The sequence below is a fragment of the Simochromis diagramma genome, unplaced genomic scaffold (assembly GCF_900408965.1).
Source record: "Simochromis diagramma unplaced genomic scaffold, fSimDia1.1 OVJJ01000323.1, whole genome shotgun sequence".
Lineage (NCBI taxonomy): Eukaryota > Metazoa > Chordata > Actinopteri > Cichliformes > Cichlidae > Simochromis > Simochromis diagramma.
In genome coordinates, this window is record NW_024386770.1 from 144755 (window position 1) to 158233 (window position 13479).

Below are 13479 nucleotides of genomic sequence, written 5' to 3' on the forward strand. Positions count from 1 at the left end.
GGTCTGTCAGTGCCGCAGCCAGAGCGCTGCTGAGCCGGCCTTACCTTAACTTCATCAAATTCAATCATATCAAACATCCTTGAAAGAGTAGTTGTCAAACAGCTAACAGATCATCTGCAGAGGTTTATTTGAAGAGTTTCAGTCAGGTTTCAGAGCTCATCACAGCACAGAAACAGCTTTAGTGAAGGTTACAAATGATCTTCTTATGGCCTCTGACAGTGGACTCATCTCTGTGCTTGTCCTGCTAGACCTCAGTGCAGCGTTCGATACTGTCGACCATAATATCCTATTAGAGCGATTAGAACATGCTGTAGGTATTACAGGTACTGTGCTGCTGGAGATTCCCATGATGCACTGAGTGTTTCTTGGTGTGGTAATACACCTTTCTGCATTTAATCGTTAGTAATTATTAATCTCTGGCTCTCTTCCGCAGCACGTCTTTGTCCCATCGTCCAACTTCTGCCAGAGGTTTTTCCATCCGGCTGTGGCTACAGTGACAGCTCATAGGGGTCTTTACCTGACATTATAAAGCACTTTGACACAACTGTGAGCTGAAGTGTTTTCTGCTGGACATTTGTCATTTTAATTTGCAATGTTTTCGTTTTTTCCTGTGAACATGATCCTCTCTGAGGGTCACGTGTTCGAGTCGTACACCTGACAGAAGCGTCGCATTTATCCAGGCAGCAGCTCCAACAGCGAGAAACACACACGTCTGCAGACTTTTTAAAATAACTCAACTGTTTAAATTAAGGATTAAAATTTGCATTATGAGGGGTGTGGCCTCTTTGGCTGACAGGTGGATGGTGACGCACAATTCTGACCTGGAGCCTGATAATATGGCTGCTGAGGTTAATCGCACCAACACGTCTGAGGAAGATGGTTTTATATTTGGCTGTTACTGAGCATCTGTGTGTCTGCGTTCAGCGCAGAGGCCACGCCTCAATGAGCTCACAACCCCTCCCTGGTTGTTGGAACACCCGCCTAAAGAGCACACCTGTGTTGTGCAGGTATCTGTGGTCAGGGTTACAGGAAGAAGACTCGACACGTGTGGAATAAAACATCAGCCGGTACTTTAATAATGATCTCATCTCAGGAGCAGCAGTGTGGCGTCACCTGCACGTGGACCCAAAGGTTTCATTTAAAAACAACACATCATGTGACGTCACAGGAACAGTCGATGGACTCGCACTCGCACACACATCCGGGTCATCAACAAGGTGTTTAGAAGAAAATAATAATAAAGAGACAAAAAGTAGGAAAATGTCCCACAGCGGACGCCCCAGTCCTGCCAGCGCTAACACCACGCCTACGCCACACGCTGGAGGCGGAGTCACTTCACTGTCTGAGCTGCAGTCAGACGGGGAAAAGCTGAGGAATGGTGGCGAGCGAGAATGGTGACAAGAAGAGCAGCAGCAGGTGAGCGGAGAGTTTCCCATGATGCTTTGCCACATCCTGACAGAACACCACAGGCAGGAGGAGAGGAGGCCGCGGGAACCAAAGCTTCGCCCTCTGCTCATAATTAGCACCGAACTTCGCAGGACTTCCTCCGAAATGTCCTCAGATCCACAGCCGAGTGAACAAACTCCGGAACGCCGAGGCAGGAAATGACCTCACAACCCGACTGACCCCATAGTACTGGGCGATACGACTTCAGGGGACGGATCGCTTCCTTTGGCTCTATTCTGCCTCACCTGCAGCAGGTGATTAGAGGCCACGCCCCCAAACAACTGTCACTGATCTGGATGATAAAGTGACAATTTGCAACTTCAGCTCGCTTCAGACAGGAAGTGAGGAGGGCGCACACTGCAGGAAGTTGAAATTAAAGGTGGGCGGAGCTTCAGGGAGCAGTCGAGGTGGACTGCGGCTCCCTGGAGAAGTTTTATGAAATGTTTCTGTTGATATTTACGAGTCATTATTTCAGGTGTTTTCAAAGGGAGAAGCTCGCCGCCCGGCCCCGTTCCCCAACTCACCCGGGTCGTCCATCAGAGGAAATACTGCTCCGCCCCCTCCTCCTCGTGTGGTTCAGGCGTCGGACTCGTCGCTGCTGTCGCGGCTGATCTCGATCTGCAGCGAGGGCAGGTTGTCCAGCCGACTCTTCTTCATCTTGTGGGTGAGACGCTCCTGCTTCTGTTTGATCATGGCGCCCCACATCCTCTGCAGCGTCGAGTCGTCCTCCTCGTCCCCGCGCCTGTCGTCCTCCTCCTCCTTGTCCCCCTCTCCATCACCACGCCTCCTCTCGCTTCTACTGCTGCCACCGCCATCCCGGCCCGATGAGGAAGAGGAGAACAGCCCCGCCGAGCGACCGCTTGACCTGTCGTGACGTCTGGCGGCAGCGCTGCTGCCGTCGTCGTCGCTGGAGCCGAGTCTGCTCCACAGCCCGCCTGCAGACGAGAGAGAGCGTTACAAACGCCACACAGCAAAGAAAGAAGACGACAGAGGTCGGCGTCGCCTCCGTACCCGTCTTCCTGTCTGTGGATGAGTTTGAGCAGTGGCCTCTGCTGTCCTGACTGGCCACGCCCAGTCTGCGATGCACATCTCTGGCTAGGGGAGTGTCTCTCGGGGACAGCGGCGAGGGGGAGCGGCGTCTGTCTGGAGAGTAGCGTCTTTTCCCGAGCCGCTGTCGTACGTCTGCGGAGAGCGTCAGAGTCAGAGGCCCGCCTCACGGCAGCACAGCAAGCAGCTGGATTTAAACCGCTCACCTGTCTTCCCGCCGCTGACCACCGGAGGGGGCTGGCTGTGCTGAGAGTGGCCCTGCCTCTTCTCCTCCAGCAGCTGCCGCACGTCCGTCACCTTAGAGGGCGACGAGGCTTTGGTCCCGCTCTGTGATCCCGACGTTCCGATCCTGTTCCTGAACGGTGCGACACAGGCAGAGTTAAACGCAAAGCAAACGTGTGTGAGCGCGGCGGCGAAACATTCCTGCAGGTTTAATGATCAGAGCAGAAGAAAATCTTTCATGCATTCACTAGCTGTGTCCCACAACCTAGGCTGCATCCTCCTGAGGCCGCATTTGTAGGCCGATTACATCACAGCAACGCGGCGTAGACTCCTCCAAATATATCCCAAAATGCCTCCTCCATTTCCCCGAATTTGAAGGATGGGTCGGGTATGTCCTTTACTGCCCACCATATCCCAGAATTCATAGCGCGGCCCAGCCAATTCCAGTTTCCATCAATGGCGGCCGCAACTAAGTTTTAATATTACTCTTATTATTCTTTCTGGGTCACAAAATAAACTTTTAACATATGTTCAGGCGAGAATGTGGCTGTGCAAACTTCAAATATCTGCTCGGTTTATCAAGACACCGCATATTTTCAAAAGTGCTTCGACGTTTTCGGAGACATCTGTTACCCACCAGCGAGCCGGGGCGAGAACGGCAAACTCCCGGCACATCGTTTTCAGATAAGATAAAGAGACAAAGAAGAAGTTTATTGTCATTGTAGTTATACAACAAAATTTGTTTGGTAGCTCACAGCAGCAATAAAACGAGAAGCAGCACAGTAATAAATAACCGTAGTAAAAGTATAAGATATAAAGTAAAAGGAAGGAACTTAGCACAGTAAATAAAGAAAACATAACAGTATTTACACCAGACACTTTACAGACCACCGCGGTCTTTCGCTACTCAGTTTAAATGTAATATATAAGTTACTTAGACAATGATAGTCGACTAGTCAGCGATTATTTTTGCGATTAGTCACTAATCAGATCATCCATACAGCTTATTGCACCAGCAGCATCTGCTCTTATATAACTATCATTAGCTTACAGCTTTAAGTGTTCAAGGTCTGTGCTAACTAAAAATAAAGACAAGATGATAGTTTATTAAAGTTTAATAAACTCCTTGCTATCTAAAATATAACAGGACACCGGAGTAAATTCTCCAGCATCTCACACTTCTGATGATCAGCTGTCTGCTTGATGTTTATTCAGCTGTGTAAAAACTTTAATCTCAGCCAAACCGATTTACTCAGGAACAAATAAAATACTAAAAAAAGCCAAACAACAACATTTTAAGTTATCTAAGTGACTCATATATCATGTTTAACCTGAGTAGACAAAGACAGCGGTGGGTTTGAAAACGATTTGCCGGGAGTCCGGTGTTCTCACGGCGCTAGTGAGCCTAGCCCCCTGCTAGCTATCGAGCTAGTGGGTAACAGACGTCTCCGAAAACGTCGGAGCGCTTTTGAAAATATGCGGTGTCTTGATAAACTGAGCAGATATTTGAGGTTTACACAGCTACATTCTCGCCTGAACATATGTTAAACGTTTATTTTGTGACCCAGAAAGAATAATAAGAGTAATATTAGAACTAACTAGCTGCCGCCATTGTTGGAAACTGAGCTGGGCTCCGCTATGAATTCTGGGACACAGCTTCTTCTTCTTCTTCGGGGTTTAACGGCAGCTGGCATCCTTGTACATGCAGTGCTGCCATCTTCTGTTTCAGTCCGTTATTACACTCTTAAATCCTGCTACTTATTCCTGCGTCTTTTGGGATCTTACAAAGCTTCAAACGACGCGTCGACTATTAAATCAGTCGTCGACGTTTTTGATAGTCGACGTAATCGTGACTAGTCGACTAATCGTGGCAGCCCTATTAGACAACCTAAAAATGTTATTGTTTGGCTTTTTGTTTTATTTGTTCGTGAGTAAATCGGTTTGGCTCAGATTAAAGTTATTAGATAAAATAAAACTTTATTAATCCCCCGGGTGGTTTTCACACAGCTGAATAAACGTCAAACAGAAAACTGATTAAACAGATGGTCGCGTTTACTCCAGTGTCCTGTTACATTTTAGACAGCAAGGAGCAGACGGACGAGTTTATTAAACTCCACCGAGACAGCGCTGACGCAGATCTGAAGGTGAGACCGTCCAGTTTCAGAGCTGTTTACTTCCGGCCTTCTCGGTCCTCCGGAGGATGCAGCTTAGGTTTTGGGACACAGTAACTGTCAGTACTCGCAGCAACAGCCTGGAGACTAAAGATCCGCCCACACAGGAAGTAGTATGTGGTAGTGGTTGTTTTACAGTTGCTGGCTGGTGACCAGCCAATCGTTCTCACGTGCTTCAAAGTTAAACTTTATTTAACTCGGGATCCGCCCACTTCCCACCATCATCACCCAAAACTGCAGAATGCCTGATTTTTCTATGATGTCACTTCCTGTGAGGCCGCCCACTCAGACATAAAAACAATGGTTCTGGTATTTGAAGGAAGCAGGAACACTGCGGCACCCCTGATTTTCAAAATAAAAGCTGTGAGCAAACATGATGGCTCTTTCCATTTTAATTTAATGCTCAGCCTCACTGAGAGGCGTGCACACACACACAGACAGTCTGCAGCATGTCTTTTGTAACCAACCAATCACAGCAGATGGCCCCGCCCCTCCCTGAGCCTGGTTCTGCCGGACGTTTCTTCCTGTTAAAAGGGAGTTTTTCCTTCCCACTGTCGCCAAAGTGCTGCTCATAGGGGGTCATATGATTGTTGGGTTTTCTCTGTATGTATTATTGTAGGAGCGCCTTGAGGCGACTGTTGTTGTAAAAATAAAACTGAATAGAAAATAACACACACACACACACACACACACACACACACACACGTGAGCGACTCTGACCGGATGCTCTTCAGGTGCGTCTCCAGCTCGTCGGCGTACATCGTCATCTTCTTGCTCTTCTTCGGCGACGGCGTGGAGATCATCTTCAGCTCCAGGTCGTAGTCCATCTCGTCCGACTCGGACCACGGAGACGGAGAGCGGTCCGTCTGGCTGTGAAGCCCCGCCCCCAGTGAGCGTGAGCCACCGCCCCTGTCCCCCCTCTCCCTGTACTCCACCACCCTGTCATCAGAGTCCATGTCCTCGTCGCCGTCGTCTTCCTCCTCCTCCTCTTCTTCCTTGATGGGCTCCTCGGGCAGGTTGACGAGATCCGCTGAAAGCACAGAAGTCATGAAAACGTTAGCATGAAGCAGAAGAAAACCACATTTAGGGCTCTAGAGACCAATCGTTTCAATGGTGCGACTAAGAAAAACAGCTGTTCCAGTAAAAAAGAAAAAAAAAGTCTCAGCAACTCTCAAAGTCTCCGTGTGGTCAACAACTGATACATGCCCCTATCGTGTGTCCCAATCAGTGAACGTCAGGGGCGGGACCTCTGTGATTGGCTGTGGTCCTGCGTGTAAGTTCTAAAGTGCAGGTGGACAGAGGGAGGCGAGGAGCTGAATGAAGCCATATCGAGTCATTAAATCCTGAATCTACTTTTAAATGTATTTTGTCAGAAACGCCGGAATCTCAGGTTAAAGCTCACAAAACTATTTCAACAAACGGTAAATAAGAGCAGCTACACAGACTCCACACAAACACAGAGCTGTCGGCTTTCTCATCGTACACGTACACGGACACGCCGTCGGGGCTGAGCGATTCTGATGCGTCGGGCCCGCTCTGTGTTTACGTCTTTTTTTGCGCCGATTCTGAGCTGCAGGTTTTGTTTCTCTCCGACCAAAACTCACTGAACCAGCAGCAAAAGAAGATCCAAACTACGCTTCAGATTTGATAAACATCGTCATTAATTCACTCTGACTTTTGCTGTTTTGCTTCCACCACGATCAAAAGCACACTTCCTGCACAGCTCTCTCTCTGATGTGTTTTCTGCATTATTCATTCACGTATCACCCATCAGTCTGCTCCTCGGACAAGAAAGCCTCATTTCTGCTGTTCAACACTGAAGAAATGTAAACGTTTTAAAATGATGCAAAACTGCAGAACATTTTAAGTTTCGCTGCTATAAAAATCCAGGCCAGAAAAATCTGCTTCATGTTTTTCTGTTTTATCCTCTGCTGTGATGCTCAAGTCTCACAGTATCAGTGCTGATAAATGATCAGAATTACAATATTTCTGACTGTGAGACAAAACTGAATCCAGTCGAGTAGTGATGGTACCCAGCCCGGGTGAGCAGCGTAGGCCCGACAGAGTGGATGTAGCTGTGGGTAACAAGAGAAGACGAAAAGAACGACTGATAACATTTTTGTTAAGTTAAGGCCCGATCCGTCTGAAGTTCACAGCCAGCTCTGACACGGAGCCATCAGCCTCCGAGCGCTGAAAAAGCAGCAGAAACACATTATATGCTGCGATAAATGCCCACGTGCCCCCCCCCCCCTTACAGCAGCAAACAGGTCGTCAGAGGAGCCGATGTGATGATTAAGTTTAACATTGTTTACAATATCACCAAAGAGCGTCAACGCACTTTAAGCACAAGCTTGTTAGTGAATCATTTACAAATCGATATCGTCTGTGTGGACACAAACCTCCCCCCAAAAAGTGCACGTGTGAAACTGTGGTGCGGTTAAAAAGTTCGTGCCGCCGTGGCAGAAAGTTAGTCTACAGCTCTGACATTTATCCACCGCCCAGAGGCTCCTCTCTCCCTTTGGGAGTCAAGGTGCTGTGAGGTCATCGTGGCGTGGATGACGAGGGTACAGACAGACACGAGCCGCGTGTCACTGTTAACGGCTGACCACGAAAATTTACGGACAGACGGGAGAAAACGCCTTCGATACTCCGAGGGCTCGTCTGGGTTCGGGATCAAAGCCTAACTGACCCCGCCCTCTCTGTGCGAGGGCGACGTGATCTCACCCGAGTGTCGGTGTGTGTACGGCGGCGTGTGGCCCATGCTGTCTCCAATCAGAGGCTTCTTGCTCTTGATGACGTCTCGCTGAATCCGTCGGTTGTGGTACCGCCTCTTCCTGAACGGGAAGCAGACAAAACTTTATTAAACACTGACGACTGTGACGCAGAGCTGCATCTACACCGGTTGGACCTCTGAGAAATGACCTTTGACCTCTGAGCCTTACCAGGAGTTGCTGAGGATGCCTTTCATGCCGCCATAATTCGGGTTTCCGTACTTCATGTAGTATCGGCTGCGGCGAGCGGCGCCCGGCTCCTTCTTGTCGTCTGCACACAGGAAACACGTGTTAAGCTGGGCAGACACTGTGCGCCGTTTGGCCCATTTTGAGCCGTTTTTGAGTCGTGCGACCGTTTCGGTGATCGGCCGATTTTGGCCTTCATCGTGCGTCGTGTCGTATACGCGGGGTAACGAGACGCGATTAACACCTCATAGCTCCCGATCATCAATCGCTCGTGAGGGCGTCACTGCAGCCGCTCACACTGCTCACGCACAAACACGTAAACGTCGGTGAAAAAGACGGAGCAGCGGTGCAGCCTGTGATCGGGACACAAGCGACGGAGGCACAACTTGTAGAACTTTGGCTCATCCGAGCCTTTTCGATGTGGCCTCACAAAATGATCACGACCACAACGACCGTGAAAATAGTTGGATCTACATGCTGCTCAATCACAGCTGATCATGTTTTTCATCAGCAATTTAGCAAAGCTGATGGTGGTGTGTGTGTGTGTGTGTGTGTGTGTGTGTGTGTGTGTGTCTGTGAGTGAGAGACAGATTTTCTGTTATAACCTTCATGTTATGGACGCACAGTGTGACTCAGGTCGCATCAGAGCATCGTGACCTATGAACTTCTAACCCCTGCGAGTCAATCGTGCAGTTTGAGCAGGAGCTGAATAACGCCACTGAAAAAAAGCCCAGCATTACAGATGTTTGACCCCGGCTGCACATAAAAGCGTTTCCTGTCTGTGTACTCGCTGCAATAAAAGCATAAAGCTTTCATTAGCGCTGTTCCACTCCTTCACACTTCCTGTCTGTGGCCTGAGGAAACAGGAAGCACAAAACAGAAACACTTTAACCGCCCTGGATTTACGCCCACTGAGAAAACAGTGCTGCTGTTACCTGCTGTGCTTTTATTGGACAAAGTTTGAATCATGTGACGTGCTGATTTCTAATCACCTGGCTCTGTGTGTGTGTGTGTGTGTGTGTGTGTGTGTGTGTGTGTGTGTGTGTGTGTGAGAGAGAGAGAGAGACCTTGCGTGGCGAAGCGCAGCAGCAGCTTGTTTCCTTTGAAGGGTTTGATGGCGGGCCGCAGGTCGTTCCTCAGCAGGGACGCTCTCTCCGCCCGCGACAGGTCGTCCTGCGCACACACAGCCGATGACATCATCGATCACTTTTGGGCACTGGTCAGTGAAGCTGATTGGTCAGGCGGCGTCCTACCTGTCTGCCCTCAGAATTCGTCTTCGTCTCTGCGTCGCCATCTTTCCCCTCAATGTCCTCGCTGTGCTTCTTCGCCGTTTCCTCTCCACCTTCGTCTACCTCGCCCTCCTCCTCTTCATCTTCCTCGTCATCTGATCCTTGACCTCGCCGACCTGCGACATCGTAACATTTACCCACAATGCCCTGCGGCTTCTGGTGCTTTTCCCCTACAGTACTCGCCCTCACCTTTGCTCTGCTCGCCCGGCTGGCTGGAGCCCCCCGTCTCCGTGGTAACAGTCTCCGAGTCGGGCATCCGGCTTGTGTTGATGAGCGCTCGGATGGGGGTGTCATCATCTAGCCATACCACGTTACCTAGGAAACCATCAGGTGGTGAGAACAGGGTTTGACCTGAGCTGTGATTGGCTGGGAGAGTCACATGCCCCGCCCCTGTGCAGCAGGTTCATGAGCCCGGCTCTTCTGTCTGCACGCCGTACTCACAGGAAGCGTCATCGATCCACTCGATGTGAGCCGGAGGATACTCTTTAAAGTACCCGAAGACGTCCTGCGTGCTCATGTCGTCCACGCCCATCACATGGATTGCCTCCATGCGCAGCTGGGGGATGGCTGGGCACCACAGAAGAAGAAGACGACGACATGTTAAACTAGCTCCCGATCAGGAAAAGGTTGTCTCTGCCTGCTGACAGTCACAGAGGACACGTACCTTTTTTCATGGCGTCTTTATCCAGGAAAACGTTGCGCTGGCCGACCTTCTCTTCCCCGTGAAAATGGAAACGCTGCGCTCGCTTCTCTTTCCTTTCGATCGCCTCCTGACGAGGAAGGAAAAAGGAAAGAACTCGAGTAGTCAGATGAGTTTGAACCCTGCGCTTCCCACTCAGCTATCACTCTTTACCTGACATCATCAGGTCATGGTGACCTTTGGAAAGGTCCCACACATGCGTCCTGACCCCACAGGCGCTCAGACTCTTGCATGTACTTCACTAATATCACCCACAGTAAGAAACACTTTAAAGCAGCAGCCTACACCCGGCCACACTCTGAAGGTTTACCTTAGAGTTGACGTCGATTCCAGTGATGAAGGCTCCGGCCTTGTTCTCATACCGCCGACTGGTGTCCTGTGAAACAGACAGACAGCAGTGGAGGCCACGGTTTCACTTTCCCTTTGAGCCATTTCTGTTGGTTTGCCTCAGCAACATTACAAAGTGACTGTAAACACACGAGAAACACAGGCTGCATGAAGTCCACAGCAGCAGCCACACAGGCCTCCAGAGCAACTCTAACGCGACTTTTACACAAGAAGAAAACTTTCATTTCTCCAGCTGATGAACTGCTCTGGATACTGTCTGTGTGCTGGCAGGGGAGGAAACACCTGTGAAGGTATAAAAACTACTAAGTGCGCGTGTATTCAAATAGAATAACTCTCCCCGTTTTGCATTTTTCTGCACGTAAAAACGTTAAACTTCCTAGTTTTTGCTGAGGTTTGGTGGCAGGGCCACTCTATACTAGCAGGAAGAGTAAATAACAAAGGAAGACTAATGAAACCCAGGTTCACGCTTAGAAGAAAGCAGAACAGTTCGGTATGCGCATACCTGCTGAAATAGTTGAGCACTCTGCGCTCTCGGCTTTCTTTTACACGTAAACATCTTAAATTCGATGTTTTTTAAGTAGAGTTTGGTGGGACGTGCGCTCCACACAAACAGCACGTGAACACAGCAACAAGTGACTGAAATAAACACGAACCCCGCAAACATGTCGAAAACGTAAACCAGCCCCGGTTAACGCGAGGCCCCCGCCGCTCATCGGCAGCCCCCACAGCACGGGGCGGACGCCTGACTCCCGGGGAGAGAGCCGGGAGTCCAAGTAACCACTAGCCGACACTTCCTGCGGATCTGCCGGGCGACGGAGACGCCAGTCCCCGGAGTGCCGGGGCCTAGTCCGGGCTTACCGGCAGCAGCTCCTTCAGAGAGCGGTTAACGGAGATGTCCTCGGGCTCCAGCTCTCCCTCCTCCACCTCCATTGGCTCGGCTTCGCGGGCATCTCTATCCGACTCGGAGTCGGAGTCCGAGCGGTCGGAGCCGCTGTCTGATTTCACCGAGACCCGCAAGCTGCGTACTGCCGCCATGGTGCTAACCAAGCAGCTAACAACGGCCGCTAGCGCTGCGGCTCTGGGCTGACCCGGAAACGGTAACTACGGCTTCTTCTGCGGCCTGCAGGCGGCGCACCAGAGCTCTTCCGCCCCCTGTGGTTTTTAAGGGTAAAACATGATGTCATGCTCAGCAGAGGGCGGTGCTGAACAACAGACACGTTAACAGCGTCACAGACGATATAGTAGAACATGTAAAAATGTTTTTAATAAATGTGTAAATGTAAACAGTCCTAAATATAACAGAGCTGAAGTGTACTGCACAATGTCTGAAAAATCTAAATAAAAAAGTACAAACTAATTAATAAACAGGTAAGCACACAGCAAAATCTCCAGTGTTAAATTAACACTAGAGAGTGTCTATATGGGTCCGCACCTCTGAGTGTTAAATACAACACTGTTGAGTGTTAAATTAACACTTTTGACAGTGTTACATGTTTAAAAGTAACCTAGTCAGTTTTGCAGATTAACAATGGCTAACACTGAGCAGTGCTGATTTTCTAACACTGGAAAATAACTCAAAATGTTAGAAATATTCCAGTGTTAGAAAATCAGCACTGCTCAGTGTTAGCCATTGTTAATCTGCAAAACTGACTAGGTTACTTTTAAACATGTAACACTGTCAAAAGTGTTAATTTAACACTCAACAGTGTTGTATTTAACACTCAGAGGTGCGGACCCATATAGACACTCTCTAGTGTTAATTTAACACTGGAGATTTTGCTGTGCATGATAACAGAGTAAAACATTATCAGAATTACACTGAATAAAGAAATAAACACAAGGCTGTGACAGAAATAGAAACTAATGAAAACCCAGTATAAAACATTTATTCATCTCTCAGTTAAACAATAATTTTCTCTCTTATTTATAAAGTTCCATATTTATTTGCTTGAATTGTTTTATAACAGATACTCAGACACACAAATACACAAATAAACACAGAGAAGAACTAACAACTAATTATTTGTTAGTTTTTTGTTCTTTCATAAAAGGACAATCAACCTTTTCAATGCTTTGAACCAGCATCTGGCTCTGAGGCTCCAGCTGTGCATGAACACGACATGCACAGTAGTTTGTAGCTGCAGACAAAAATGACTTCTGCAGCTGAAGCGTGTCTTCAGTAAAAAAAATACAAAAGTAAAAACCCACTGAGACGAAAAATAATCCGCTTTAATGTTGGGAGAGAATGACACGACAAAAACAACAATAAACACTGAAAGAAGCTGATTTTTATTTGTGAAATGTTCAGTTTTACAGATTCATGCTTTACATCACACGCACACGCACACACACACACACACACACACTTTATGACATCAGAAACACATGCAGACATCTTTGTGTTCATGCTGCATCATCGTCCCGCTTTTAAAACAAACCAGAGCTTTTATTTTGAAAACCTGAACTCCTGTAGCTGCGCAGCTTCCAGTGGAGTGAGTGACCTCGAGACTCGACGTAATTGGTGCGATTGTCCCTCAGAGAGGGAGCGCAAAGCTTCTTCTTCTCCCTGACCTCCAGCAGCTCCACCTCTGACTCACCTGCAGCACCGCCCACCTGAGCCCCGTCGCTCAGCCGCTGTGTGCCGCAGCAGTTTAAAAAAGGTTCAGGTGGAGCTCACGACGTGACAGTGTGCGTGGAGAACGGCAGCGTCTGTCTGAATCTGAACCCGCAGCCACGTGTTATTATTTGTTATTAATAAGAATAAATCCCACAGACGCGCAGATCGAGCAGCTCCTCCTCCCCGTTCACGCGGTGGGCGTTCGTAACAAACGTAACATTTCTAATTACGAGCTTTACCGCAGTTTTTCTGTACTTGGATCTTTATGATGTCACACAGCGTCTGTGTTGAGAAACCATCAGAGTCACAAACTTTAGGGCGATAAAGGCCTCGTGTCCACCGCAGGAACTCTCCTCCAGGACCAGGCACCTTCGGGGGACCAGCACGCGCCGGTTGACAAAAAGACTAAACGGCACTGAGGACCAATCATCTCACAGGGAGACAGGGGGCGGGGCGTTACAGTTCTTGTGGTTGCCGCTGATACGAGTGAATCCCCAAACTTTGAGCTCCCGTGGTGTTTTTGTTTTTCTTGTTTTGGTTGAAATACTTGGAGAGAGGACGTCTCCCAGCTGGACGCGAGCACCTCAGCGGTGTTTGGGGAGAGGGGCATCAACCGCTGCCCCTCAGGGAAGCTTGGCTGCGGGTCCTGGTCCTTTGGGTGGAATCTCAGCCCCTCTCTGCA

The 13479-nt window shown here is 49.0% G+C and overlaps 1 protein-coding gene across 1 annotated transcript; it reads right to left on the bottom strand.

The window, feature by feature from the left end:
• Positions 1-1048: 1048 nt before the first annotated feature.
• Positions 1049-11261, bottom strand: ncbp3 (nuclear cap binding subunit 3). Its single transcript, XM_040037990.1, has 13 exons — positions 11039-11261; positions 10143-10208; positions 9797-9902; positions 9574-9699; positions 9322-9447; positions 9097-9248; positions 8911-9016; positions 7829-7928; positions 7611-7720; positions 5607-5916; positions 2700-2848; positions 2458-2628; positions 1049-2381 (listed from the first exon to the last, which is right to left on the bottom strand). The coding sequence occupies exons 1-13, from the start codon at positions 11213-11215 to the stop codon at positions 2023-2025; spliced, it is 2058 nt and encodes a 685-aa protein (XP_039893924.1). The 5' UTR covers positions 11216-11261; the 3' UTR covers positions 1049-2022.
• Between the last annotated feature and the right edge of the window lie 2218 nt (positions 11262-13479).

Coding starts and splice junctions, on each gene's coding strand:
- ncbp3 (XM_040037990.1), bottom strand. CDS start 11,215: ATGGCGGCAGTACGCAGCTTGCGGGTCTCGGTGAAATCAGACAGCGGC. Junction 9,903..10,142: donor GAATCGACGTCAACTCTAAG/GTAAACCTTCAG, acceptor CTTCCTCGTCAG/GAGGCGATCGAAAGGAAAGA. Junction 7,929..8,910: donor GCTGCGCTTCGCCACGCAAG/GTCTCTCTCTCT, acceptor TCCTGTGTGCAG/ACGACAAGAAGGAGCCGGGC.